Below are 26,764 nucleotides of genomic sequence, written 5' to 3' on the forward strand. Positions count from 1 at the left end.
CACACGAATCCTAAGGGAACTACCATAGTACAGCGCTCATTCTTGGCGCCGGAACAAATGAAACACATTGTATCCCGCACATACCTGCCGGAGCAGGCCACTGTCCTCTTCGGTAAGATTTAAAAAGCTTCCCCAAAACGTTATTACTCCCATCACCAGTACACAGAAAATGGGGGAAAGGCTGTTTCTAGTTCTACGACTTTAAACAACTCTAATGTCAGTACTCACAGTGGCATATTACAAAGTAATCAACAGTGCACCCTTGGGGGTAAACCACATATTGAGCGAATGAAGACCTTGCTGTGATTAAGATTAGATCAAACAATAGCGCAATATAAAGAAATTTTATCTGAATTCTGTAATGAACATACATGCTGTAATAACATTTAAAAAGCATGGCAGCCTGTGCCAAACCAGTGAGAATAGTTCTGTGCAAACAGTGGGTCTTCATGTGTTTGAACTCCCACCATGTAAGGCCAAACTCGATATGCATGCTAATGACCTATAATTATGAAATTAAAAAAGAAAAATGCTAACTAGAATGAACATCAGTGAAAGCCACAGAGACCCACTCTCTTTTAACTTCTTACGAATAAAATATAAATTAGAAACACAAATCATCATGAGTAGCTCTAACATGCAAATGAAGTAAATGAATTGTGTAGGAGATTAACCCCACAAGTTTGTTTCTTTTTAAAAAATTTCTTGAGCAGCTCTTTGATGATGGTGATGTTTATCTCCTTCTTCTCTGCAGCCAAACCCAGCAAAAGAATGGCACAGAGCGGTTGCCGGCCAAGCCTGGGTGCTCCTAGTGCTCCTGCACGTGGGCTGTGCAGAATGGTTGTGGTGCGGAGAACCCTCCGTGGCCTCTCCGTGCGCTGGCTCCACGCTGTCGGTGAGGCTCATGTCACAAAGATCTTTGGAGAGTTGGAGGTGGGGATCTGAGTGCAGCGCCAGCACCCCCTGCTCCTGCCTGCCCGCCCCGCCTGAGGGCTCTACTCACCACCATGCTTGTCGGCAGCCCCAAGCTCCTGGGGGGCTGGGGCTCCTGGACCGGGCTCATCAGCAGGGTTCTGGGCAGTGGCCAGGAATTTGTGGTGCCCCTTGTTGTAGTCGCCACAAGTTGCAACAGCATCTCCTGCAGCGCCAACAGCTTCACCTGGAGGGAGGAGTGCTCAGCTGTCACGCCGCTGCCGGCGCCCACCCTCACGCCTACGCCCACCCCCACAGAGATGTTGCACACGCTACCTTCATCTCCTCCCTGTCCTGGGCCAGCCTGATGATGTCCTCCTCCCATTGCCGCATCTTTGCCACTGGCCCCTGGCTCTGTTACAAAGTGATAAACGTTCCTGCAGGAGGACAGGGCTCAGACGCTGGGGCCCCTCCTAGGGCCCTGTAGCTCCCCCTGCGGTGCCCTGGCCTCCCACTCACTGAGGGCATCTCTCTCTCCAGTACTGGATGAATCAAAGTTCTTGTTTCTCCACCTGCTCCCTCAGGTCCGCCTTCTCCTCCAGGTGGTCCATACGCCCGCTCTGGAGCCAAAGTAATGGGGTCACATCTCGACAGCGACCTGCCCTCAGGTGGCACTTTCAAGTCATGGGGAAGCCGAAAGTGAGTCCTGGTATAGGACAGCTTCTCCATGACTTCCTGCAGGGTCCAGGGGGTCTCCCCACTCACAGACTCACCCCCAGTCCCTGGGGCTGGGACCGCTGCCTCTGACTCCTTCTGGGACAAGACCACCGGGTGAGCCAGGTGCTGGCAGCACACCCTCTGCTCTTTCACCTGCTCTGATAACCGTGCCTGCTCCTCCTGGGCACTGGCTCCAGCGGATTTGAAAAATGGCACCAGAGGGCAAGACCTGAGCATTCTTTTAGGGGCATACACAGAACAAATGGGGCAGAGAGGTGGAGCGCAGCCCCTTTCCTTGGGGCCTCAGAGTGTGCACCTGTTGGTCACAGGGGAAATGGGGTCTGACCACTGGCTCCCGGAAGGGATGAGGGCGCAGAGAAATCAGAAGGCAGGGAAAGTAAGAGCATAAAGGGGTCTTGCAGGGACCACAGAGGAAGGTGGTAAAATGGGTGCGGGGGGAGTCAGGCTCACCATGGCCTCCCAGCTCTCCTGGTCCTCTGGGACGCTCGGCATGGGCCGAGGTCCCTCCTCCTCCTCACTGTCCAGATGTCCTCCTCCATCTCCTGTGGGGAGTGGCCAGAGGTGTCCTCAGACAACCCAACAAGGCAGGTACTGTGGGCCCACCTCTGCCTCCACCCTCACTGGGTAACCCTGAGCCAGCCCCTCCCAGAGAGGAATGAGCTACTGTTCTTTATTTTTCCTTTTAAGACCCAAGATCTTGCTACACCGCCCAGGCACAGTCCCACTACTGGTCAGTGCAGGAATTCTGACCTGCTCCATTTCTGACCTGGGCCAGTTCAGCCATCCTTAGGCAACTTGGTGGCCCCACCACTCCCAGGAGGTCGCCATATTGATGCCGAACTTAGTGCAGGCACCCGGTCAGCATAATGACCAGCTGTTCTAAAGGTCTCTTCCAACTCCTCAATCCTGTGCTGCTAACAGTCCCCCCTTCCTCCTGGGGCTCTGTCCTCTTCCTCTGAGTGGCCTCCCGTACCTTCCCCAGGGAGAGCCGTGAGGCGCAGCTGGGCCGTTAGCTGCTGATTCTGCTGCCTGGCAGCCTCCAGGTGCTCCTAAGGGGCCAGGAAAGAGTGACAAGGCACGGAGTTTGCCAGGTCGTCCCCCTCATGGCCCCGTCTTCAGCAGCTCCCTCCCCGGGTCTCCTGTAACTTTTGGCGGGCCATCTCGGCCACCGCTTTGCCCCAAGCTTCCTGTTGCTGCAGCTGGTTCATTAGCTGGGTCTGCTGCAGTAACTGCCTGTGCAGCGCCTCCTTCTCAGAGGTCAGCTGCTGATAGGCGGCCACCTGCTGCTGATAGGTGGCCACGGACTGCTGCAGGTGACCCAGGTAATGGTCTGGCTGCTGCTGCAGACTCTGAGCCTCTTGGCTCTTCAGCTCCACCCGCAGGAAGACCCTGGATATGAGGGCACGTGGCGGCTGGCTTCCAGATTCTGGGACCATTAATAGGGTAGTGAGGGCACTGTGGGGCTCTGTTGTCTTCCCAGGACCTGGGCCCCTTGCTCCAGGTCTCAGTGACTGCCTCCCTTTCCTAGAACCCCATGCCTTTTTCCCCATCCTCAAATGGCATACCCTTTTCTTACCATTTAAACTGCAGGCCACCGACTGATGGAAAAACAGTGGGAGCCAACCACTATGTGCTAAGTGTGCTATAGGCCTAACGCTTTCCATGTATTATCTCATTTAATCCTCAGCCCCTCTGTAAGGAAAATGCTAACTTCCTTTTGAAGTTAAAGAAACAGAGACTTAGAGATGCAAAGTACTTGAATGGTGACCAGTGGAACCGAGGCTGGAATCCAGTTTTAATCTAAGGAGCCTTTTTGTTTTGTTTTGAGACAGAGTGTCACTCTGTGGCACAGGCTAGAGTGCAGTGGTGCAGTCTCAGCTCACTGCAACCTCCACCTCCTGGGCTCAAGTGATTCTCATGCCTCAGCCTCCTGAATAGGTGGGATTACAGCCATGCACCACCATGCCTGGCTATTTTTTTTTTTTTTTTTTTGGTCATTTTAGTAGAGATGAAGTTTTACCATGTGGGCCAGGCTGATCTCAAACTCCCGACCTCAAGTGATTCTCCTGCTTGAGCCTCCCAAAGTGCTGGGATTATAGGCGTGAGCCACCGTGCCTGGCATAAGGAGCCTCTTATCCCACTGTCTGTTCACCTATGATTGGGGGGCTCTATGCCTCTAGCTGGGATGATGATGTCCAGACCTGGGAGGAGCCCAGGGCTACCCACCTCTAAAAGTCAGGGGACAGGAAGCAAGAAACAGTCACGGGACTGTCCTGGAGGGTGCTGGTGTCACCTGCCCCCAGGCTGGAGCTGCCTTTGGCCTGGCACCTCCCCTCCCCAGAGGCTGGTGCCCGCCTCCCAGCCCTTCTTGGATGGGGCAGAGGTTACCGTCTCCTTTACCTCATCCAGCTTCTCCTGTAGCTCCTCTATTTGCTGCTCCAAATGCAGTGCGCTCTTGTTCTCGTTGTTCTGGACAGAGAGAAGCAATCAGCAGCCACCCACTGAAACTGGAGACCCCAGAACTCGGTGTCTGCCTCCCACGGCACGGGGAAGGGTGGAGGCAGGTTAGAAAAATCATCCCCTCTGTCCCACAGCCACCAGAGCAGGGCTCTGGCTCACAGGTGCATTTAGAAGTAACATTTCACATGAGGGCTACGTTGCCCCATTTTACAGGTGGGGAAACAAAGGCCTGGAGGGCCAGGGAGGAGGACAGGCTGCCCAGGGGGGCAACGCACCAGCTCCTCGACGCCGCTCTGTGGCTCGGGCAGCTGCTGAAGCTTCTCCTCCTGCCTCCCAAGCCTCTCCTTTAGTGCCTGGTTCAGGAGACTTACGTGCTGATGGTTTTCCACGTGGGCCTGGAGCTCTGCTGACACCCTCTCTAGTTCCTTCCTCAGGTGCTGCAGCTCCTCCTCAGCGGGCACTGCTGGGCGCTCCGGGGGCAGGGGTTTAGCTGAGAAAGGAAGCAGACAATAAGGGCCTCTGGCTTGTCCAAAACAAAAACCCCTCCTCTTGGTGCACAGCTCCTCTCAGCCTCCCCAAACCTGGCCTCACTGCTAATGATTCCTTGCACCTGGATGGTAGCCAATCTTCCAACCACTTTCAGATGGAGAGCACTGTGGGTGGCTGACAATGGGCCCTCTTTGCTGATGGGGACACTGGGGGTAATGGAGATGACAAGAGTTGCCGTCTCCTGGCACAGACCTCTTTCCCTCTGCCTCAAAGCTCTTCCATCCACCCACCTCCCTGGGGCATTCTAAGCCCCCCACAGCCCTCTGATGCCAGGCCTGCTCCCAGGTCACGCCAGCCCCATCTTACCCATCCGGTTCTTGAGTTTGGACAAGCTCCTCTCCAGCTTCTCTACCCGACGCATGTCATCCTTCTTCTCCTTCTTCAATGTGCAAACCTGCCCAAAGCACAGGGGGAAAGGGCCTTGGAGAGAGGGGCTGGTGGCTGCCATCTCCCTCTCTGTCCCCACCTCCACAAAGCCCAGACCCATGACCACCTCTGGCTGTACTGTTCCCATTTTACAGATGCCCAGAAAGATCCAGTGACCTATCTAAGATGGGGGTGCTGAAGGGTCAGACCTCACCTCCTGCGACATTTTCCTCATCCTCTGCTGCCACCAGACTCTCTCTTTTATATGTTGAGCATATTCATCTCTCTCTAGCTGGACTTGTTTAAGCGACTCTTTCAACTGCAAGAATGGGCACAGAAGTTAGGAAGGGCTGTCACTGGTCCTCACCTGCTCCTGGCCACCTGGGGTCATCTTCCTTCCACATCCCTCCCTCTGCAAAACCCCACCTGTGTCAGCTGTGCTTTCAGCCGTGCCTTCTCCTGTATGGACTGCTCTAACTGCCACTCAGTAAGTGCTTGACTGCGGCTTGAGAACTGGATGGTGAAGAATGAGAAGTTTCCATCTGGAGAGCCTGGGCCATTCCACACAGTGCCCCTTAAAAGGGCTAGGGCTAGGCTCAATATACAACTCAGTCAATAAAGATCAACGCACTTCCGAGCCCATGGTCTGGTTTTTAAAAGAACTCAATAAACTTGGAAGGGACAGGGAATGAGATGGAATTTACAGCTGCCTAACAGAGGCCCAGAGAGATCAGATAATACTGCTATTGTTATTACTGTTATTACTACCACTGTCTGAACCTTTATGGAGTGCTTCACCAGGCACCACGCTAGCAATCCCATTTACTCCTCACAACCACCACAGGAGACAGTTACTACGATTCCCTCTATTGTGTAGATGAAAAAACATGGAGTATTTGAGGTTAAATGCTTGCCTAACACCACGTAGGCAGAGCTGGGATTTGAACACCCAGGTCTATCTGATTCTCTAAGCCCATTTTTTTTTTTTTTTTTTTTTTTTTTTGAGGCGGAGTCTCGCTCTGTCGCCCAGGCTGGAGTGCAGTGGCCGGATCTCAGCTCACTGCAAGCTCCGCCTCCCGGGTTTACACCATACTCCTGCCTCAGCCTCCCGAGTAGCTGGGACTACAGGCGCCCACCACCTCGCCCGGCTAGTTTTTTGTATTTTTTAGTAGAGAAGGGGTTTCACCGGGTTAGCCAGGATGGTCTCGATCTCCTGACCTCGTGATCCACCCGTCTCGGCCTCCCAAAGTGCTGGGATTACAGGCTTGAGCCACCGCGTCCAGCCTCTAAGCCCATTTTTTTGCTGGAGTTGGGGGTACAGATAGGAAGGGGAAAATTAATCTTTCGTTCAGTTTTTGAAACGATGATACCTTTGCATAGTCCAAAACTCAGAAGGTACAGAAGGGAAGTATCTCCCAGCCACCCTGTTGCTCTCTCCCGAGTTTTTTTATGAACGGTTGCAGACATGTTTTATGTATACTATCATAATATGTGCACACACAGACACACACACACACGTTTCCTCTCTACAGAAATGGTAACATACTAAAGGTACTCTTCTGTACCTTCACAGAACAAGTACCCAATACCCCACCTAGAACTTGGCCAAGACCCCAGCCAGGTAAGGGCAGGGCAGGCACTTGGCCTCCAAGCTCTGCATCCAGTGCTCACCCCCCAACGCGCCCCTCAACTCACCCACAGCAGCTGACTCAGCCCCAGGCTGCCTCTAACAACCAGACACAAAAGCAACAAGACAAGGCCATGCTGCCTCCTGGGCAGGCCACTCCATCCTGCAGAAGGGACCCTTAGGCTCACTCCTCCATCTGCGAAGCCGGGCTCCCAGGGCACAGGGCGGGTGGTTGGACTCACTCTGTCCACCTTCTTCTGTGTGGCGGTGACAGCAGAGAGAGCCCGCTGTAACTCTCCTCTATGCTGCAATGAATGTTGCAGGCGGCCAGCCAGATCCTTGGACTCCTCTGTAATGAGAGAGTTCAGATGGGGCCCAAAGGACCCTCCCTAAAGACCTGTCAAAGTGTCAGGTTGAAGGATGACAGGGTGCCCAGATTCCCACCTTCAAAGTATCTGAGAGAACGTTTCATGTGAAACAGGTCCGTACTCAGTTTCCCTTTCTGTATGGTGGCCCTGGGGTAGTTGGACTTTTTACATGGTGACTCATGGTCACTCAGAGCATGAGTGTTCTGGTGAACAATGTGGAAACTGCGTTATCATAAGACTTATGGCCTAGTCTCAGAAGTCACACAGCGTCACTTCTGCAATGCTCTATTGGTTGAAGCAGTCGCAAGCCCATCTAGATTCAAGGAGAGGGAAATTAAACTCCACTTCCTGATGGGATAGTGGCAATGTCACAAAGAGAAGAGCACATGGTTATGAGGAATATTGTTGTGCCATCTTTGGGAAATACAGTTTTTCAGAGATTATAGAAGGAATCCAGGGAGTTGAGTGACGGGAAGAATGGGAAAAAGTAGATCAATTGTGGAAAGTTTATTCAATGCAATACTACACAGCAGTGAAAATGGGTTAACTACCGCTCCATACATGAGTGTGGATGAAGTTTACAAGAAATACTGTGTGTTGTTAAATATTTCAAAAAATTTCATGCTACCAGTTTTATAAATGTCAAAATAGTTAAGCAACTAAATTGGTTTTATAAACTTCAAAATATTTAAAATAAGCAACACAATGTTATCATTTAGGAACACCTATACATGAGGCTTTGCAAAAAGTTTTTGGGGCTAGTTTACTTTTTCCAACTACACTTTAAGATAATCCCAGGGAGGATGCTCTTAGCCCAGGAGTTCCAGACTGGCCTGGGCACCATGTGAAACTTGGTCTCTATTTTTTTTCCCCCGAGGTGAGTTTAGCTCTTGTTGCCCAGGCTGCAGTGCAGTGGTGGGGTCTCGGCTGCCCATGGCCTCAGCCTCCCACGTTTGGGTGGTTCTCCTGCCTCAGCCTCCTGAGTGGCTGGGATTGCAGGCGTGAGCCACCATGCTTGGCTCAGTTTGTATTTTAATTAATTAATTTATTTATTTTTTGGTGGAGAGGGGTTTCTCCATGTACATCAAGCTGGTATCAAACTCCCGACCTCAGGTTATCCGCTGGCCTTGGCCTCCCCAGGTGTTGGGATTACAGGCGTGGACCACCGTGCACCACCCAATTTTTTAATCAGAAAGGAATAATAGATCGGCCTGGTGTGGTGGTTCACGCTTGTGATTCCAGGACTTTCAACGACCGAGCGCAGCAGATCCCTTGAGCCTAGGAGTTCCAGACCGGCCTGGGCAGGCCGGGCACGATGGTGAAACCCGGTCACTTTTTTTTTTTTTTTTTTTTGGAGGCAGAGATTCGGTCTTGTTGCCCAGGCTGGAGGGCAATGGCGAGGTCTGGGCTCATCCTGCCTCTGCCTCCCGGGTTTGGGTGGTTCTCCTGCCTCAGCCTCCTGAGTGGCTGGCATTGCATGTGAGCCACCATGCCGGGCTCGTTTTGTATTTTTTATTTTTATTTTTTTTTGGTGGAGATAGGGTTTCCCCATGTTCATCAGGCTGGTCTCAAACTACCGACCTCAAGTTATCTGCCCTCCCCAGCCTCCGAGGCTGCTGGGATTGCAGGCGTGAGCCAGTGCCTAAGGCCCAATTTACTAATCGGAAAGGAATAGATTGGCCTGGCGTGGTGGCTCACGCTTGTGATCCCAGGACTTTGGATGGCCAAGCGCTATGGACGCTTGAGCCTGGGCAACATGGTGAAACCGGGTCTCCCTTTTTTTGTTTGTTTTGTTTTTGTTTTTGAGGCGGAGTTTCGCTCTTGTTGCCCAGGCTGGAGTGCAGTGGCTCGGTCTCAGCTCCCTGTGGCCTCTGCTTCTTGGGTTTGGGTGGTTCTCCTGCCTCGGCCTACCAAGTGGCTGAGATCGCAGGCGGGAGCCAGCATAGCCTGCTAAATTTTCTTTCTTTCTTTTTTTTTTTTTTTTTTTTTTTGATACATAAGGGGTTTCTCCCTGTTGGTCAGGCTGGTCTCAAACTCCCAACCTCAGGTTACCCGCCCGCCTTGGCCTCCGGGGGTGCTGCGGATGCAAGCGTGAGCCAGCGCCCACAGTCCAATTTATTTTATTTTATTTTATTTTAGAGACGGAGTCTCACTCTGTCACCCAGGCTGGGTGCAGTGGCGCTATCCCGGCTCACTGCAACCTCCGCCTCCCAGATTCAAGCAATTCTCCTGCCTCATCCTCCTGAGTAGCTGGGATTACAGGTGCCCGCCACACACTCGGCTAATTTTTAAATATTTTTGGTAGAGACGGGGTTTCATCACGTTGGCCAGGCTGGTCTCCAAACTCCTGACCTCAGGTGATCCACCCACTGAGGCCTCCCAAAGTGCTGGGATTACTTAATAGGCGTGATCGGCCTGGTGTGGTGGCTCACGCTTTTGATCCCAGATGTAGGATGGCTGAGCACAGCAGATCGCTTGAGCCTAGGAGTTCCAGACTGGCCTGGGCAACATGGTGAAATTAGGTCTGTTTTGTTTGTTTTGAGGCGAAGTTTCGCTCTTGTTGCTCAGGCTGGAGTGCGATGTCATGGTCTGGGCTCCCCGCGGCCTCCACCTCCCGGGTTTGGGTGGTTCTCCTGCCTCAGCCTCCCCAGTGGCTGGGATTGCAGGCATGAACCACCACACCTGGCTAATTTCGTTCTTTTTTTTTTTTTTTTTTTTTGGCACAGACGAAGTTTCTCCATGTTGGTCAGGCTGGTCTCAAACTCCCGACCTCAGGTTATCCACCCGCCTCGGCCTCCCGGGATGCTGGGATCGCAGGCATGAGCCAGCGCACAAGACACAATTTATTAATCAGAAAGGAACAGATCGTCCTGGCACGGCGGCTCACGCTTGTGATCCCAGGACTTTGGACTGCCAAGCGGGGCGGATCGCTTGAGCCTAGGAGTTAAGGCCGTCCTGGGCACCATGGTGAAATTGAGTCTCTGTTTTTGTTTTGTTTTGTTTTGTTTTTGTTTTTGTTTTTGTTTTGAGAGGGAGCTTCGCTCTTGTTGCCCAGGATGGAGTGCAGTGGCAGGGTCTCGGTTCCCCGCAGCCTCCGCCTCCAGGGTTTGGGTGGTTCTCCTGCCACAGCCTCCCGAGTGGCTGGGATTGCAGGCGTGAGCCACCCCGCCCGGCTAATTATGTATCTATGTATTTTTGTTGTTGTTGTTAAGAGATGGGGTTTCTCCATGTTGCTCAGGCTGGTCTCAATGTTCTGACCTCAGGTTATCTGCCCGCCTCGGCCTCCCCTGGTGCTGGGATTGCAGGCCTGAGCCAGTCCCTAAGGCCCAGTTTATTAATCAGACAGGAATAGATCGGCCTGGCGTGGTGGCTCACGCTTGGGATCCCAGGTCTTTGGAGGGCTGAGCGTGGCGGATCGCTTGAGTCTAAGAGTTCCAGACCGGTCCGGGCAACAAGGGGAAACCTGGTCTCTCTTTTTTTCATTCTTGAGGCGGAGTTTCGCTCTTGTTGCCCAGGCTGGAGTGCAGTGGCGGGGCCTCCGCTCCCCGCGGCCTCTGCCTCCTGGGTTTGGGTGGTTCTCTTGCCTCAGCCTCTTGACTGACTGAGATTGCAGGCGTGAGCCACCATGCCCGGTTAGTTTTTTATTTTTTATTGGTAGAGGCTGGGATCCTCCACATTGCTCGGGCTGTTGGTCTCCACCTCCTCCCCTCGGGTGATCCACCGGCCTTGGCCTTCGGGGGTGCTGGTATTGCAGGCATGAGTCACTGAGTCTGGCCCCAAACCCGGTTTCAACGGAAAAACAAAAACCACAATGATGAGCAGAGCGTGGTGGGCCCGGGGGGTAGTCCCAGCTACTGTGAAGGCTGATGGAGGAGGATTGCTTGAGACCGGGGTGGAGGTGGCAGTGAGCCACGATGGCGCTGCTGCACTCCAGACTGGGAAACAGAGAGGGACTGTATCTCAGGAAAAGGGAAAGGAAAAAAAAAGGAAAAGTAAATAAAACTGCTAAATCAAGGAACAGCTTGACAGTATGTTATTGAGAGAAACAGAGGCAAAGGTTAGCAGACACCAATGTTCACTTAGTGGGAACTGCAGGTGTTCCCTGGACTGGAGGCTGCTACTTTTCCAAAAGAAATCTATTATTAACAGCCAATTAAAAAAAAATTGTAGGTTTGTTACAATATACAAACAACTGAACTTTATATAGCCAGGACCCTCTTCTAGCACTGCTCTAAGCCTTTTCCTGCTCTGAAATAGCTACTATTGTTACCGCCATTGTAGAGAAAACAGATGCCAGAGGTGGTTGTGGAAGGACCACGGAAAGGAACTATGAAATTGACTTGTTGTAAGTTTCTGACAGAAAGGTTCTTCCTGCTCTGCTCCTTACATTGCCACATTTTAGTTAACATCTCTCTTAAAATACTGGTCCTTTCTATATTTGGAGGGACTCCTCTTGCAGTTTCAAGTTTTTTCCTTGCATGAGGCATTTGGTCATAAGATCACCTGCATTTTCTGTCAGTTTAAGACATTGTTCAGTTAGGAATGTAAATATGAGCAAACAGGTATCTGATTGAAATAGATAACCTAGAAAAAATCACTTATGAGTAAGTCAAGAACATGTGAACTCTAGATTTATGGCTATTTCCGGAATGTATTACTTTTTTGGTATTTAATGGCATTGCGAATATATTTATTTTTAAAAATTATTTGTCTTCTACAGATACATACACGGTAATTAAAAAATGATATGATGGGCCGGGCGCGGTGGCTCAAGCCTGTAATCCCAGCACTTTGGGAGGCCGAGACGGGCAGATCACGAGGTCAAGAAATCGAGACCATCCTGGCTAACACGGTGAAACCCCATCTCTACTAAAAATACAAAAAACTAGCTGGGCGTGGTGGCGGCGCATGTAGTCCCAGCTACTCGGGAGGCTGAGACAGGAGAATGGCGTAAACCCGGGAGGCGGAGCTTGCAGTGAGCTAAGATAGCGCCACTGCACTCCAGCCTGGGCGACAGAGCAAGACTCCGTCTCAAAAAAAAAAAAAAAAAAAAAAAAGATATGATGTTTATAGGTTTTAGGTTTTACTTCAAAATAATTCAGAGGAAGAAGGAATTTATATAAATGAAGTGGGAATATAAATGAAACAAAGCTGGCTGTGGCCAGGTGCAGTGGCTCATGTCTGTAATCCCAGCACTTTGGGAGGCCAAGGCAGGCTGATGACCTGAGGTCAGGAGTCCAAGACCAGGCTGGCCAACGTGGTGAATCCCCATCTCTAGTAAAAATACAAAAATTATCCGGATGTGGTGCCGGGCACCTGTAATCCCAGCTACTCGGGAGGCTGAGGCAGGAGGACTGCTTGAACCCGGGAGGCAGAAGTTGCAGTGAGCCAAGATAATGCCACTGCACTCCAGCCTGGGCAAACACAGCAAAACCCCACCTTTAAAAAACAAACAAAAAGCTGGCCATGCCATGAATGAAAAATTGTTGATGATGTGTATATGTAGGGCAATATTAATTATCTCAACTTTTTTTAGGTTTGAAACTTTTTATTGAACACATGCACACATACCTTGATAACAGGGGCTACTTCCCCATGTCTATTTTATGAGAGAGGGTTTGCAGAGCACCTACTCAGCCATATTATCAGAAACAGAAATATTTTCCAGATTCTGTTCCTGTCCTGTTTTAGATTTTTTAAGTTCCAAGAATTGTCACCTTCTACCGGACACTCTGATGTTGGAAGACAAAGCATATTTTGTAAGTGGCATGATTTCTGGGCTCAAATTTAGAACAGAGCCACAGCTTTCAACAACCCCAAAATAACTTATTGTGACTCACCAAATTAAGAAAGATGGAGATTATTAAAAAAAGAAAACCTTAATTTACTATGGGACCTCTAAGTGTCTCGGCTGAAAATTGTAAAGATAGAAAGGTAAATCAAAAGATATAGAGACTGTAATCATGCACTTAATGAAGCGCTAAGTCAAAATATTTTTGGCATATGTTAAAGTTTAATTTTATCACTTTTTTTTTTACAGGAACTATAGCTATTTGCAAGTACATATAAAACTACAATGTTACATATAAACTATGAATTAAGAACTTTTTAAGAAATGAGACTAATCTAGCAAGTTTATTTAAACGTTTAACTTAAGAGAATAATTAAGGATGTCCATACGAAAGGATTTAGCCGTGACATGAGAATGTTCACCCTGGCAAATCAATGGAAATTATTAAACGTGCAAAAGTTAACTGTTGGAATAAATTGTAATACCTTCATATGATCGTATATCATAACCTTTTAAAATGGTATTAAAGAGTTGCATAAATTGACTTAAACACATATTCGTAACACATCACTGAATAGGAGAAATACAGGCCAGCAAAGAACATAGAGTTGGTCCACTTTCTACAAAACAAAGACTAATAGCACGACAGCAGGGAAGGGGGAATGTGTCAACGTATACTTGTGTACATGTGTATACATATGCGTAGCAAGTAGGAACTTGAAAGGATAGATATCAAATTGTTTACACAGATTACCTCAGAGAGGTACATAACTTTGGCCTGTGGTGTTGTGTATTCCACATATTCTGAATTTTCTTCTGTTATTTAAATAGAGATGGGTTCTTAGCCGGGAGCAGTGGCTCACACATGTAATCCCAGCACTTTGGGAGGCTGAGGAGGGCGCATTGCTTGAGGCCAGGAGTTGGAGACCAATCTGGCCAACATGGCAAAACTCTGTCTCTACTAAATATTCAAAAATTAGCCAGGTGCAGTGGCTCATACCTGTAACCCGGGAGGCTACAGGCATGAGAATTGCTTGAACCAGGAGGCGGAGGTTGCAGTGAGCTGAGATTGCACCACTGCACTCCAGTCTGGGAACAAGACCAAGACTCTCTCAACAACAACAACAACAACAACAACAACAAAACAAAACAGAAATAAAGAGAAAACCTTATGGACCAGAGCAATGTCTCATGCCTGTAATCCCAGTGCTTTGGGAGGTCAAGATGGGAGAATCGCTTCAGGCCAGGAGTTCAAGACCAGCATGAGCAACATAGCAAGACCTTTTCTCTACAAAAAAATTTAAAAAACTAGCCAGGCATAGTAGTGCATGCTTATACTCCCAGCTACCTGGGAGGCTGAGGTGGGAGGATCACTTGAGCATGAGAGGTGGAAGTTGCAGTGAGCTGCGATCACACCACCAGGGAGTCACAACCCCATCCACGCCTCCTTCCTCTGTCCTATGCTAGCAATAAATAAGTTTCCCAGCCACAAATAATTATTAGAACCTCCTCCCCATGTGCCAGCTCCAACCTCCGCTACGTCCGATACAGGGGCGGCCCTACCCTCTGGGATCTACAAAATGTTACACAGACACAGTATGTACACCAGGGAAGGGGGCCACGCCCGCAGCCCGTGCCCTCGCCTGGTCCACAGTTAGCCCCAGTGTCCTGCCTCAGCTACCTCTCTGAATAAGAAGCTGGGAGCCCTGCTGAGGGAAAAGTTGCTATGGTGAGAGAAAGGAGGCCATCAGGCCTCCTCCAAACAAACCAACCCCACCAGCCTCTGGCTCTTAAATAACAATCATCGTCATCCGAAAATTTAAGGACTCAGCCCTGATCAAGGTGGCAAAGGGTCTGTTTGTCTTTCCCCATTGACAGAGGTCTTGTCTTGCTACCCTAATTGTAAAGGGGTGACTGGGAAGGGATGGTAGAGACACGGTGGCCGTGGAGACTCCAGCCCCGCTTCTCCAGGCTTTGCTGACAGGAACCTGCTTTTCATTTTTATTTTTATCCCATGACTTTTATAAAAAATCCTGTTACTTCTTTTTCATAACTTGTTTTGGTAATTTTTCATAAAACTTTTTTCTACTTTTTTGGCAGAAGTTTTTTTGTCACAACTTTTTTACATTTTTAAATCCCATAACTTTCACCCCATAATTTCTTTTAATCCTGTAACTTTCTTATTTTGTTCTGTTAATAAACACTTGCATAGTTATATTGCAGTTTTGTAAAAATGAAACCGATTATCTCATGTCAAGCATGCCCAGCATTTGCACACTATCAATACCTTTAATACTACAGTTTTCAAGACACACAAAATTTTAAGGCAAAAACAGCACTTTGCAACAATTTAAGAATTTATTACATTACAGTAGCATCACACCAGCAGTCCATAATGCCACTTTAGGCAAAAGTCTTTCAGTATTTCCATTATACATTCTGTTTACAAGAATTCATAAATTGGTAAAATTCATTCTAAGAAAACTTGGTAAATAAAGCTTTGGACTGGAATTGGCATTTCTTTTTCTACTTTTCCTTGCCACTGTTTCTATTAAACTACAGTATTCATATTTTAAAATGTTTTAACTTATTTCAGAACATTAAGATAGCAGTTATATTTTTTAATAGTTATATTACTTTTAAATGTCTAAGATAAAGTTTTAGAGAAATTATATTATAGGTAGGTCTGGTTTATGTTTTCAAATTTTCTAAAAATCAGCTTTGGTTTTAGAGCTGATTTTTTTTTTCATTTCTGGAAAACCTATCAGGTTTAATCAAATACTTTGATTATTATATATTGCAATCTTTAAATAGGTGTTTTGATTCTTCCTACAGAAATTCAGATTTATTCAGTTGAACTCACATTTTAAAATTCTATGTTTCTGATGAACTGTAACCTTCCAATGTTGCCCTCTAAGCAAATTGAAAGCTGCCCTAGGCCGGGCGCGGTGGCTCAAGCCTGTAATCCCAGCACTTTGGGAGGCCGAGACGGGCGGATCACGAGGTCAGGAGATCGAGACCATCCTGGCTAACATGGTGAAACCCCGCCTCTACTAAAAAATACAAAAAACTAGCCGGGCAAGGTGGCGGGTGCCTGTAGTCCCAGCTAGTCGGGAGGCTGAGGCAGGAGAATGGCGTGAACCTGGAAGGCGGAGCTTGCAGTGAGCTGAGATCCGGCCACTGCGCTCCAGCCTGGGCGACAGAGCGAGACTCCGTCTCAAAAAAAAAAAAAAAAAAAAGAAAGCTGCCCTATACTGAATGAGGAAGAGCACAAATACTTGGCTGAATGAGGTATCGCAAAAGACTGCGTGCACTTTGAAGACTTAAGTTACTGTCATACCATTTCCATTCTTTTTAGCTTTTTCTTAAATATATGACAAATACCTACACAAAGAGTGGAATTTCAGTTAATCTAGTAAATTTATTTTCCAGACTGACATTCAGCTTAAATATGCCAGTGTGTGATTAATCCATAGGCAGCTGAGGAACACAGTATTGTCAGATTGGTCAGAGATGCTAGCAACTGTCTTTAAACTGAACTCAGAGAATGCAAAAGCGGCAAGTTCAGAGAATAAAAGGCAGGAACAGGACTGTGAGTCCATTTTAACCCCATGGGCCAGAAACCGGACCCTGTTAATTAGCCACATTATTGGGTCTAACATTTTTTCTTTATCATTCTGCACCTGGGTTTATCTAATGTATTGATACATTCATACAATTTGGAAGAGTCAGTTGAAGTCACAAGGACCCAATATTTGCGCTCTTTCAGTGAATGCAGGCAAATCTGTTATTCCATCGGTAAAATCCTATTGTTGCTCTCCTGTTAAAATATCATATTTATAAAAGTATCATGAGGATGCCAAATGCTAAAAATGGAGATGGTCTAGTAACTAGAAATCCCCACCCCAGGGAGCACACGTACATATCTCCCCACATCCTAACACTGTGATGTGTTTTGAACACAGACATTAGAACCTCATGAAGTTTTAACTGTTGATTCTTTCCCAAGCATCATCAAGCTATGATTTAGGGAATGTGTGACTGAAATTCATTCATTCCTCATGCATAGGCACAATCACATAAATATTGCACAAAATATGTCCCTAACTGAAACCGAGAGGTACAAAAACATATTTCACTCTTCGTAAAGAAGTTTGTGAGGAAATATACCTGTGATTGTACAGACACGTTTCCTGATAATACACTGACATTCACAAACAGTAGATTGCACTGCAGTTTGTAAACATTTTAAGTTGCATAAACTTCTCCTTGATTTTCAAAGCTAGTATAATACTGTCTACTAAAACTCCTTTTTGTTTCAACTAAGTACTCTCACATATATTAGTTTATAATAATGTTTGTTATTAATTTTTAAAGTGTTTTCCATTCAAGGAAAAGAAGTAAATTCCTATGTCAGAGTAACCAAGGTGTTTGAAGAATAGGTATTAGCCAGAGAGGTCTAGATGGTAAAATCAATCTTCAAGCCTCAAAGAAGCTCTGTGAACAGAGGAATGCCAGGTGTCACACAGCTTTCCTTTAATTCATTCTTGACTAGAGCCTCTATGCCTGTTCCAGGGACATTTAAACTCGTAAAGGATTTCTTATGATCTTTACTACATACATTAAGAAGAATGCCAGCCAGCACCCTTTTGTGTACTGGGACATGTAGTCATGTGATTAAAACAGGTAACATGAACTCTGATTTTCAAATGTATTACAGATACAAATTCTCTAAGCTAGGAAAGGTTTTCCACATCCACAGTCAATCATGGGAGCCTTTCATTCCTCAGAAATAATCCCTTTTTAAGTCATCAGAAGAGTACAACTGCTGCAGCTCCTGATGCAATATCTTCATGAGCCCAGAGCACACACGAATCCTAAGGGAACTGCCATAGTACAGCGCTCATTCTTGGCGCCGGAACAAATGAAACACACTGTATCCCACACATTCCTGCCGGAGCAGGCCACTGTCCTCTTCTGTGAGATTTAAAAAGCTCCCCCAAAACATTACTCCCATCACCAGTACACAGAAAATGGGGGAAAGGCTGTTTCCAGTTCTCGGACTTTAAACAACTCTAATGTCAGTACTCACTGATTTGTTTTGTGCGACCACCACAGCAGGCGCCACAGAAAAGGCAAGTAGGCAAAGTAAAAAGAAACTTTATTAGCTAGCCAATGTGAAAGAAGAAAGGGCGAAGTTCACAGGTCTCCGGAGGTGGAGGCCAAGGAAGTCGCTCTGGCTTTCTGGGGCGAAGTTCTTGAATCCCCATATGAGGAGGCGCGGAAAAAGTTCGCGCTGCCTGTCTGCCCTGAGCGGCTTTATGTCTTGGGCCTGGGAGTGGGCGGGCAGTAGGCCGGACATGGGCGGGTCGGGCCTTGTGGTAGGCGCGGCCAGGTAGGTTTCGGTTTCCTTGGTCGGACTTCAGGTTGCACCTGCGCAGTTGACCTGTGTCTTCCCCCGGGCACAGGAAAGTTGGTGATGAAGAACCCGGAAATACGCCATCTTAGTCCCTTTTGTTCTTTGTTTCCCTCCTCCCTCCATCCAGACACTCACGGTGGCATATTACAAAGTAATCAACAGTGACACTTGCAGGTAAACCACATATTGAGCTAATGAAGAGCTCACTGTGATTAAGATTACATCAAACAATAACAGAACATAAGCAAATTTTATCTGAATTCTGTAATGAACATAGATGCTGCAATAACATTGAAAAAGCAAGGCAGCCTATTCCAAACCAGCGAGAATAGTTTTGTGCAAACAGTGGGTCTTTGTGTGTTTGAACTCCCACCACGTAACGGCAAACTCAATATACATGCTAATGACCTACAATTATGAAATTAAAACAGAAAAATGCTAAAGGATGCCAGAGTGAACCTCAGTGAAAGGCACAGAGACCCACTTTTTTAACTTTTTACAAATAAACTTAACTATAAATTAGAAACACAAATAATCATTCAAATGAAGGAAATGAATTGTGTAGGAGATTAACCCCGTAACTTTCTTTTTTAAAAAGGTCTTGAGCAGCTCTTTGATGACGGTGATGTTTATCTCTTCCTTCTCGGCAGCCAAGCCCAGCAAAAGAACGGCACAGAGCGGCTGCTGCCCAAGCCTGGGTGCTCCTGGTGCTCCTGCGTGATGGTCTGTGCAGCAGGGTTGTTGTGGGGAGACCCCTCTGTGGCCTCGTGAGCTGGCTCCTGGCTGTCGGTGAGGCTCATGTCACAAAGATCTTTGGAGAGAGGGAGTTGGGAATTTGGAGACAGTGAATGGGGGATCTGAGCACAGTGCAAGCCCCGCCCGTCCCCCCCCCACCCCGCTCCTGCCTGCCCGCCCCGCCTGAGGGCTCTACTCACCACCATGCTTGTGGGCATCCCCAGTCTCCTGGGGGGCTGGGGCTCCCGGACCGGGCTCCTCAACAGGGTTCTGGGAAGAGGTCAGGAGTTTGCTGTGCTCGTTGTTCTGGTCAGCATAAGCCGCAACATCATCTCCTGCAGCGCCAGCAGCTTCACCTGCAGGGAGGGGTGCTCAGCCGTCACACTGCTGCCGGCGCCCCTCATGCCCACCTCACCCCACCCCTGCAGAGATGTTGCCCACGCTACCTTCATCTCCTCCCTGTCCTGGGCCAGCCTGATGATGTCCTCCCCGTGCCACATCTTTAACACTGCCTCCTGGCTCATTTATAAGGTGACGAATTTTCCTGCAGGAGGACAGGACTCAGACGCTGGGGCCCCTCTGAGGGCCCTGCAGCTCCCCCTGCCGTGCCCTGACCTCCCACTCACTGATGGCATCTCTCCCTCCAGTAGTGGATGAACTGAACTTCTAGTTTCTCCACACGCTCCCTCAGGTCTGTCTGCTCCTCCAGGAGGTCCATAAGGCCGCTCTGGAGCCAAAATAATGGGGTCACATCTCGGCAGTGACCTGCCCCACCCCTGCCCTTCTTGGCCCATGCCAGCACTCACTCACCTCCAGCTTCTCCATGACTTCCCGCAGGCCCCGCTGGGGCTCCCCGATCACAGACTCGCCCCCAGTCCCTGGGGCTGGGACCACAGAGGAAGGTGGTAAAATGGGTGCGGGGGGAGTCAGGCTCACCATGGCCTCCCAGCTCTCCTGGTCCTCTGGGACGCTCGGCATGGGCCGAGGTCCCTCCTCCTCCTCACTGCACAGATGTTGTCCTCCATCTCCTGTGGGGGGTGGCCAGAGGGCTCCTCAGACAACCCAATAAGGGAGGTACTGTGGGCCCACCTCTGCCTCCACCCTCACTGTGTAACCCTGAGCCAGCCCCTCCCCAGAGAGGAATGAGCTGCTGTTCTTTATTTTTATTTTTAAGAACCAAGATCTTGCTATACTGCCCAGGCACAGTCCCACTACCAGTCGGTGTAGGAGTTCTGACCTGCTCCATTTCTGACCTGGGTCAGTTCAGCCATCCTTAGGCAACTTGGTGGCCCCACCGCTCCCAGGAGGTCACCATATTGATGCCGAACTTAGTGCAGGCACCCGGTCGGCATAATGACCAGCTGTTCTAAAGATCTCTTCCAACTCCTCAATCCTATGCTGCTAACAGTCCCCCCTTCCTCCTGGGGCTCTGTCCTCTTCCTCTGAGTGGTCTCCCATACCTTCCCCAGGGAGAGCCATGAGGCTCAGTTGGTCCTGCAGCTGCTGATTCTGCTGCCTGGCAGCCTCCAGGTGCTCCTAAGGGGCCAGGAAAGAGTAAGAAGGCACGGAGTTTGCCAGGTCATCCCCCTCATGGCCCCGTCCTCAGCAGCTCCCTCCCCTGGGTCTCCTACAACTTTTGGCTGGCCATCTCGGCCACCGCTTTGCCCCAAGCTTCCTGCTGCTGCAGCTGGTTCATTAGCTGGGTCTGCTGCAGTAACTGCCTATGCAGCGCCTCCTTCTCAGAGGTCAGCTGCTGATAGGCGGCCACCTGCTGCTGATAGATGGCCACAGACTGCAGCAGGTGACCCAGGTAATGGTCTGGCTGCTGCTGCAGACTCTGAGCCTTTTGGCTCTTCAGCTCCACCTGCAGGAAGACCCTGGGTGTGAGGGCACGTGGCGGCTGGCTTCCAGATTCTGGACTCATCAATAAGGTAGTGAGGGCACTGTGGGGCTCTGTCGTCTTCCCAGGCCCCTGGCCCCTTGCTCCAGGCCTAAGTGACTGCCTCCCTTTCCTAGAACACCATGCCTCCTTCCTCAGCCTCAAATCTCATACCCTCCTTCACCATTTAAACTGTAGGCCACAGACTGGTGGAAAAGCAGTGGGAGCCAGCCACCATCTGCTAAGCGTGTTAAGAGGCCTAGTGCTTTCCATGTATTATCTCATTTAATCCTCAGCACCTCTGTAAGGAAAAATGCTAACTTCCTTTTGAAGTTAAAGAAACAGAGACTTAGAGATGCAAAGTACTTGAATGGTGACCAGTGGAACTGAGGCTGGAAACCAGTTTTAATCTAAGGAGCCTTTTTGTTTTGTTTTGAGACAGAGTGTCACTCTGTGGCCCAGGCTGGAGTGCAGTGGTGCAATCTCAGCTCACTGCAACCTCCACCTCCTGAGCTCAAGTGATTCTCGGGCCTCAGCCTCCTGAGTAGGTGGGATTACAGGCATGAGCCACCATGCCAGGCTACTTTTTTTTTTTTTTTTTTGTAATTTTAGTAGAGATGTGATTTTACAATGTTGGCCAGGCTGATCTTGAACTCCGACCTCAAGTAATTCTCCTGCCTCAGCCTCCCAAAGTGCTGGGATTATAGGCGTGAGCCACCGTGCCTGGCATAAGGAGCCTCTTATCCCACTGCCTCTTCCCCTATGATTGGGGGGCTCTATGCCTCTAGCTGGGATGATGATGTCCAGACCTGGGAGGAGCCCAAGGCTACCCACCTCTAAAAGTCAGAGGGCAGGAAGGAAGAAACGGTCACAAGACTGCCCTGGAGGGTGCTGGGGTAACCTGCCCCCAGGCTGCAGCTGCCTCTGGCCTGGCACCTCCCCTCCCCAGAGGCTGGTGCCCGCCTCCCTGCCCTTCTTGGATGGGGCAGACGTTACCGTCTCCTTTACCTCACCCAGCTTCCCCTGTAGCTCCTCTATTTGCTGCTCCAAGTGCAGTGCGCTCTTGTTCTCGTTGTTCTGGACAGAGAGAAGCAATCAGCAGCCACCCACTGAAACTGGAGACCCCAGAACTCGGTGTCTGCCTCCCACGGCACGGGGAAGGGTGGAGGCAGGTTAGAAAAATCATCCCCTCTGTCCCACAGCCACCAGAGCAGCGCTCTGGCTCACAGGTGCCTTTAGAAGTAACATTTCACATGAGGGCTACGTTGCCCCATTTCACAGGTGGGGAAACAAAGGCCTGGAGGGCCAGGGAGGAGGACAGGCTGCCCAGGGGGGCAACGCACCAGCTCCTCGACGCTGCTCTGTGGCTCGGGCAGCTGCTGAAGCTTCTCCTCCTGCTCCTGAAGCCTCTCCTTTAGTGTCTGGTTCAGGAGACTTACGTGTTGATGGTTTTCCACGTGGGCCTGGAGCTCTGCTGACACCCTCTCTAGTTCCTTCCTCAGGTGCTGCAGCTCCTCCTCAGGGGGCACAGCTGGGGGGTCCGGGAACAGAGGTTTAGCTGAGAAAGGAAGTAGACAATAAGGGCCTCTGGATTCTCTAAAACCAAAAAACAACAAAAAACACCCTCCTCTTGGTGCACAGCTACTCTCAGGCTCCCCAAACTTGGCCTCACTGCTAATGATTCCTCGCACCCGGATGGTAGCCAATCTTCCAACCACTTTCAGATGGAGAGCACTGTGGGTGGCTGACAATGGGCCCTCTGTGCTGATGGGGACACTGAGGCTCACACAGATGACAAGACTTGCCGTCTCCTGGCACAGACCTCTTTCCTTCTGCCTCAAAGCCCTTCCATCCACCCACCTCCCTGGGGCATTCTAAGCCCCCCACAGCCCTCTGATGCCAGGCCTGCTCCCAGGTCACGCCAGCCCCATCTTACCCATCCGGTTCTTGAGTTTGGACAAGCTCCTCTCCAGCTTCTCCACCCGACGCATGTCATCCTTCTTCTCCTTCTTCAAGGTGCAAACCTGCCCAAAGCACAGGGGGAAAGGGCCCTGGAGGGAGGGGCTGGTGGCTGGACAGGCTGCCATCTCCCTCTCTCCCCCACCTCCACAAAGCCCAGACCCATGACCACATCTGGCTGTATATTCCCATTTTACAGATGCCCAGAAAGATTCCGTGACCCATCTAAGGTCAGGGGGCTGAAGGATCAGACCTCACCTCCTGTGACATTTTCTTCATCCTCTGCTGCCACCGGGCCCTCTCTCCTTTTAGATGTTGAACATATTCATCTCTCTCTAGATGGGCTTCTTTTAGTGACACCTTCAACTGCAAGAATGGGCACAGAAGTTAGGAAGGGCTGTCACTGGTCCTCACCTGCTCCTGGCCACCTGGGGTCATCTTCCTTCCCTCCCTCCCTCTGCAAAACCTCACCTGGGTCAGCTGTGCTTTCAGAAGTGCCTGCTCCTGTATGGACCACTCTAACTTCCACTCCATACGTGCTTTCCTGTGGCTCGAGGACTGGATGGTGAAGAGTGAGAAGTTTCAATCTGGGGAGCCCGGGCCATTCCACACAGTGCCCCTTAAAAGAGCTAGGGCTAGACTCAGTATACAACTCAGTCAGTAAACTTCGAGGCATTTCCAAGCCCATGGTCTGGTTTTTAAAAGAACTCAGTAAAGTTGGAAGGGACAGGGAAAGAGATCGAATTTACAGCTGGCTAACAGAGGCCCAGAGAGATCACATAATATTGCTATTGTTATTACTGTTATTACTACCACTGTCTGAACCTTTATGGAGTGTTTCACCAGGCACCATGCTAGCAATCCCATTTAATCCTCACAACCACCAAAGGAGACAGTTACTATGATTCCCTCTATTGCGTAGATGAAAAACCATGGAGTATTTGAGGTTAAATGCTTGCCTAACATCACTTAGGCAGAGCTGGGATTTGAACACCCAGGTCTATCTGATTCTCTAAGCCCATTTTCTTGCTGGGGTTGAAAGCACAGATAGGAAGGGGAAAAATAATTTTTTGTTCAGTTTTTGACACGATGATACCTTTGTATAGTCCAAAACTCAGAAGGTACAGAAGGGAAGTATCTCCCAGCCACCTTGTTGCTCTCTCCCGAGTTTTTTTGAACTGTTGCAGACATGTTTTATGTATACTATCATAATATGTGCACACACACACACACACACACACACGTTTCCTCTCTACAGAAATGGTAACATACTAAAGGTACTCTTCTGTACCTTCACAGAACAAGTACCCAATACCCCACCTAGGACTTGGCCAAGACCCCAGCCAGGTAAGGGCAGGGCAGGTACTTGGCCTCCAAGCTCTGCATCCAGTGTTCACCCCCCACCGCGCCCCCCAACTCACCCACAGCAGCTGACTCAGCCCCAGGCTACCTCTAACAACCACACACAAAAACAGCAAGAAATGGTCATGCTGCCTCCTGGGCAGGACACTCCATCCTGCAGAAGGGACCTAGGGGCTCACTCCTCCATCTGCGAAGCCGGGCTCCCAGGGGACGGGGCAGGTGGTTGGACTCACTGGGTTCGCCTTCTTCTTCTGTGTGGCGGTGACAGCAGAGAGAACCTGCTCTAACTCTCCTTTACGCTGCGATGAACATTGCAGGCGGTCGGCCAGATCCTTGGACTCCTCTGTAATGAGAGAGTTGAGATGGGGCCCAAAGATCTCCCCCTAAAGACCTGTCAAAGTGCCAGGCTGAAGGATGACAGGGCGCCCAGATTCCCACCTTCAAAGTATCTGAGCGAACGTTTCGCGTGAAACAGGTCCGTACTTAGTTTCCCTTTCTGTACGTTCAATGTCTGGATTTGAACCTTTGGGAGAAAAGCCAAGCAAGTGCTGGAAGAGAAGGAAAGAAACATTCCCCGGAGGACAGGAGAAAACTTCACACCCTCCACTCACCTCTAGCTCCCTTTCAGTTTTCTGTTTCTCATTGTTTGCCTTCTTTTCCTATAGGAAGAGGAAGACAGAGCTCTTACCAGGGGGAGGCAGAGATGGCACAGCAAGAGACATGCCCCCAGAAAGCCACCACTGCCCCAGGACAGGCCCACCCATGGGACCAGGTTATCAAGGACCCTGTGGGGATGGGGTGGAATCTGAGGGGTGAGCCTTCTTCCCCAGGCTGGGAGTGGGCGAGATGAGACTGGGGCCTCTACATCTGAGTGCCCCCCAAACCCAGCCGTCATGTCGCGAGCAAACAAATCACATTACTTCTTCCAGCTGATGTTCCACTTGTTTCTTCTGTTGTTTCTGTGGGGAGAGTCAAATTAAGGTGATGGAAGGTGGATCCTCAACTCTATTCCCCAGGCCAGGAAGCGGTAGGCAGGGGCCAGGAATGGATTTTAAAGGCAAAGTTCTCAGACCCAATGGGAACACGAACTGGTAAACCCTCCTCAAGCACCCAAGGACAGAGGATTCCGGTCTTTGTTGGTTTTCACCCACAGCCACAGATCTCAAAGTCTGAATCTGGAATCTCTTGAGAGGACAGGAACATAAACCTCTAGAGATGGAGTTTGAGAAAGGCCCCCCCTTCCGCCTGCTTGTGATTTAGAAAAGTGCGTTCATTCCATAAACATGTACTGAGCACGAACGGGCCAGGTACGGTTCTTCACAGCAGATATAGGATGGAAAAGGACAGTCAGGAGCCCTTGGCCCTGAGGTTCCTATTCTAGGTGGCCTTTAAATCTCGGACTCTCAGAGCTAACAGACACCTTTGATACTCACTACCTCCTCTGGAAACCCGAGTCCAGAAAGGAGAGGAGGCTTGTCCAGAATCAAAGAGCAAATTAGGGACTGAGCCATGGCAGAAATACAGGGCCCCTGACAACCAGTCAGGCTTACACTCCCCCAAGAGGCAACAACCCCAGGGCGTGTGTAGCAAGGACTTGAGCAGGGGTGTGTGGAGAGGAGAGAGTTGGCAAAGAGGGCAGCAAAAGAACAGCCATGCTGCGTGCTCTGGGGTCCCTCCAGGTGAGACCTGAGCACCCCAGCTCCCTATTTGTCCTTGGCACCAGGTCCGCCAGCCCCTTTCTTCAGGGCCCCGAGGGGAAACTGGAGCCCAGGATTGGCAGTGTGGAATCAGGAGACCCCACAGGACTCTTACCAAGGATTTGAGGGTGTTCTTCAGTTGACTGATTTTGACGGACCTTGAGTCCAGAGCTGCTGGTAGTTCTTGGCACGGGCTCTGAGGCACATGCAGAGAGGAGGAGGTGGAGGAGGAGTCATGGAGAGGTAGAGAGAACAATCATTAGGGCTGGGGTGTGTGTGGGCTATCTCAGCTGGCAGAGGGGCACCCAGTCCCTGCTGTGGGAGGAGGTTGGAGGATTGGCCTGCAGGGTCACTGCACCTCTGCCCAGAGCCTCTTACCTCCAGTTCCTTCAGGGGAACAAATGATATAGGGCTGTCTCCGAGGATACCCGTTGCTGACTACAAGAGATGAGAGTGCACATGGAGATGTTCTGTACCCCTCAGTGTCAGAGCCCTCTGACTTCCTTTCTTCCCCATCAACTGGCAACATTTTCTTTTCTGCCTATCTTGGACCCTTTGTCCCATAACTCCTTTGTGCCAACTTCTCTCATGCTTTTTATCTCCCCACCATCCCACCCTGGGGCCCTTTCAGTGAATCCTGATGACAAGTGGCTGTTCTCATTGTCCTGGCTTCCCCTTGAGACTGGGGATGAGGAAAATTGAACAGCAATGACCATATCCTGGGTGTCCTGGGTGTTTACCGCAGGCCATGTACTAGGGATTAGCATAAAAACAACAGTAACAAATCTCATTTAAACTTCACAAATGGAAGTCAAACAATAATACCACCGCTATTATACAGATGTGCAAAGAGAGGCCCAAAAAAGCTCAAGCAACTTGCCCCAAATCATATCCCTAACAGA

General features: G+C 49.7%; 1 protein-coding gene and 1 pseudogene across 1 annotated transcript; both read right to left on the reverse strand.

Annotated features, from left to right (window-relative positions):
* Nucleotides 1–325: 325 nt before the first annotated feature.
* Nucleotides 326–18,173, reverse strand: LOC102120780 (putative golgin subfamily A member 8D; annotated as a pseudogene).
* On the reverse strand, nucleotides 15,617–26,523 carry LOC123574405 (golgin subfamily A member 8A-like). Its single transcript, XM_073998434.1, is given in 18 exon segments — nucleotides 15,617–19,041; nucleotides 19,166–19,321; nucleotides 19,412–19,509; nucleotides 19,592–19,692; nucleotides 19,827–19,869; nucleotides 21,821–21,921; nucleotides 22,188–22,402; nucleotides 22,781–22,868; nucleotides 23,062–23,169; nucleotides 23,275–23,361; nucleotides 24,399–24,508; nucleotides 24,604–24,688; nucleotides 24,777–24,824; nucleotides 25,086–25,124; nucleotides 25,978–26,099; nucleotides 26,102–26,249; nucleotides 26,302–26,403; nucleotides 26,470–26,523. Coding segments are annotated over 18 exon segments (1,887 nt in total). The 3' UTR covers nucleotides 15,617–18,859.
* Between the last annotated feature and the right edge of the window lie 241 nt (nucleotides 26,524–26,764).

This window comes from Macaca fascicularis, chromosome 7 (genome assembly GCF_037993035.2).
Source record: "Macaca fascicularis isolate 582-1 chromosome 7, T2T-MFA8v1.1".
Lineage (NCBI taxonomy): Eukaryota > Metazoa > Chordata > Mammalia > Primates > Cercopithecidae > Macaca > Macaca fascicularis.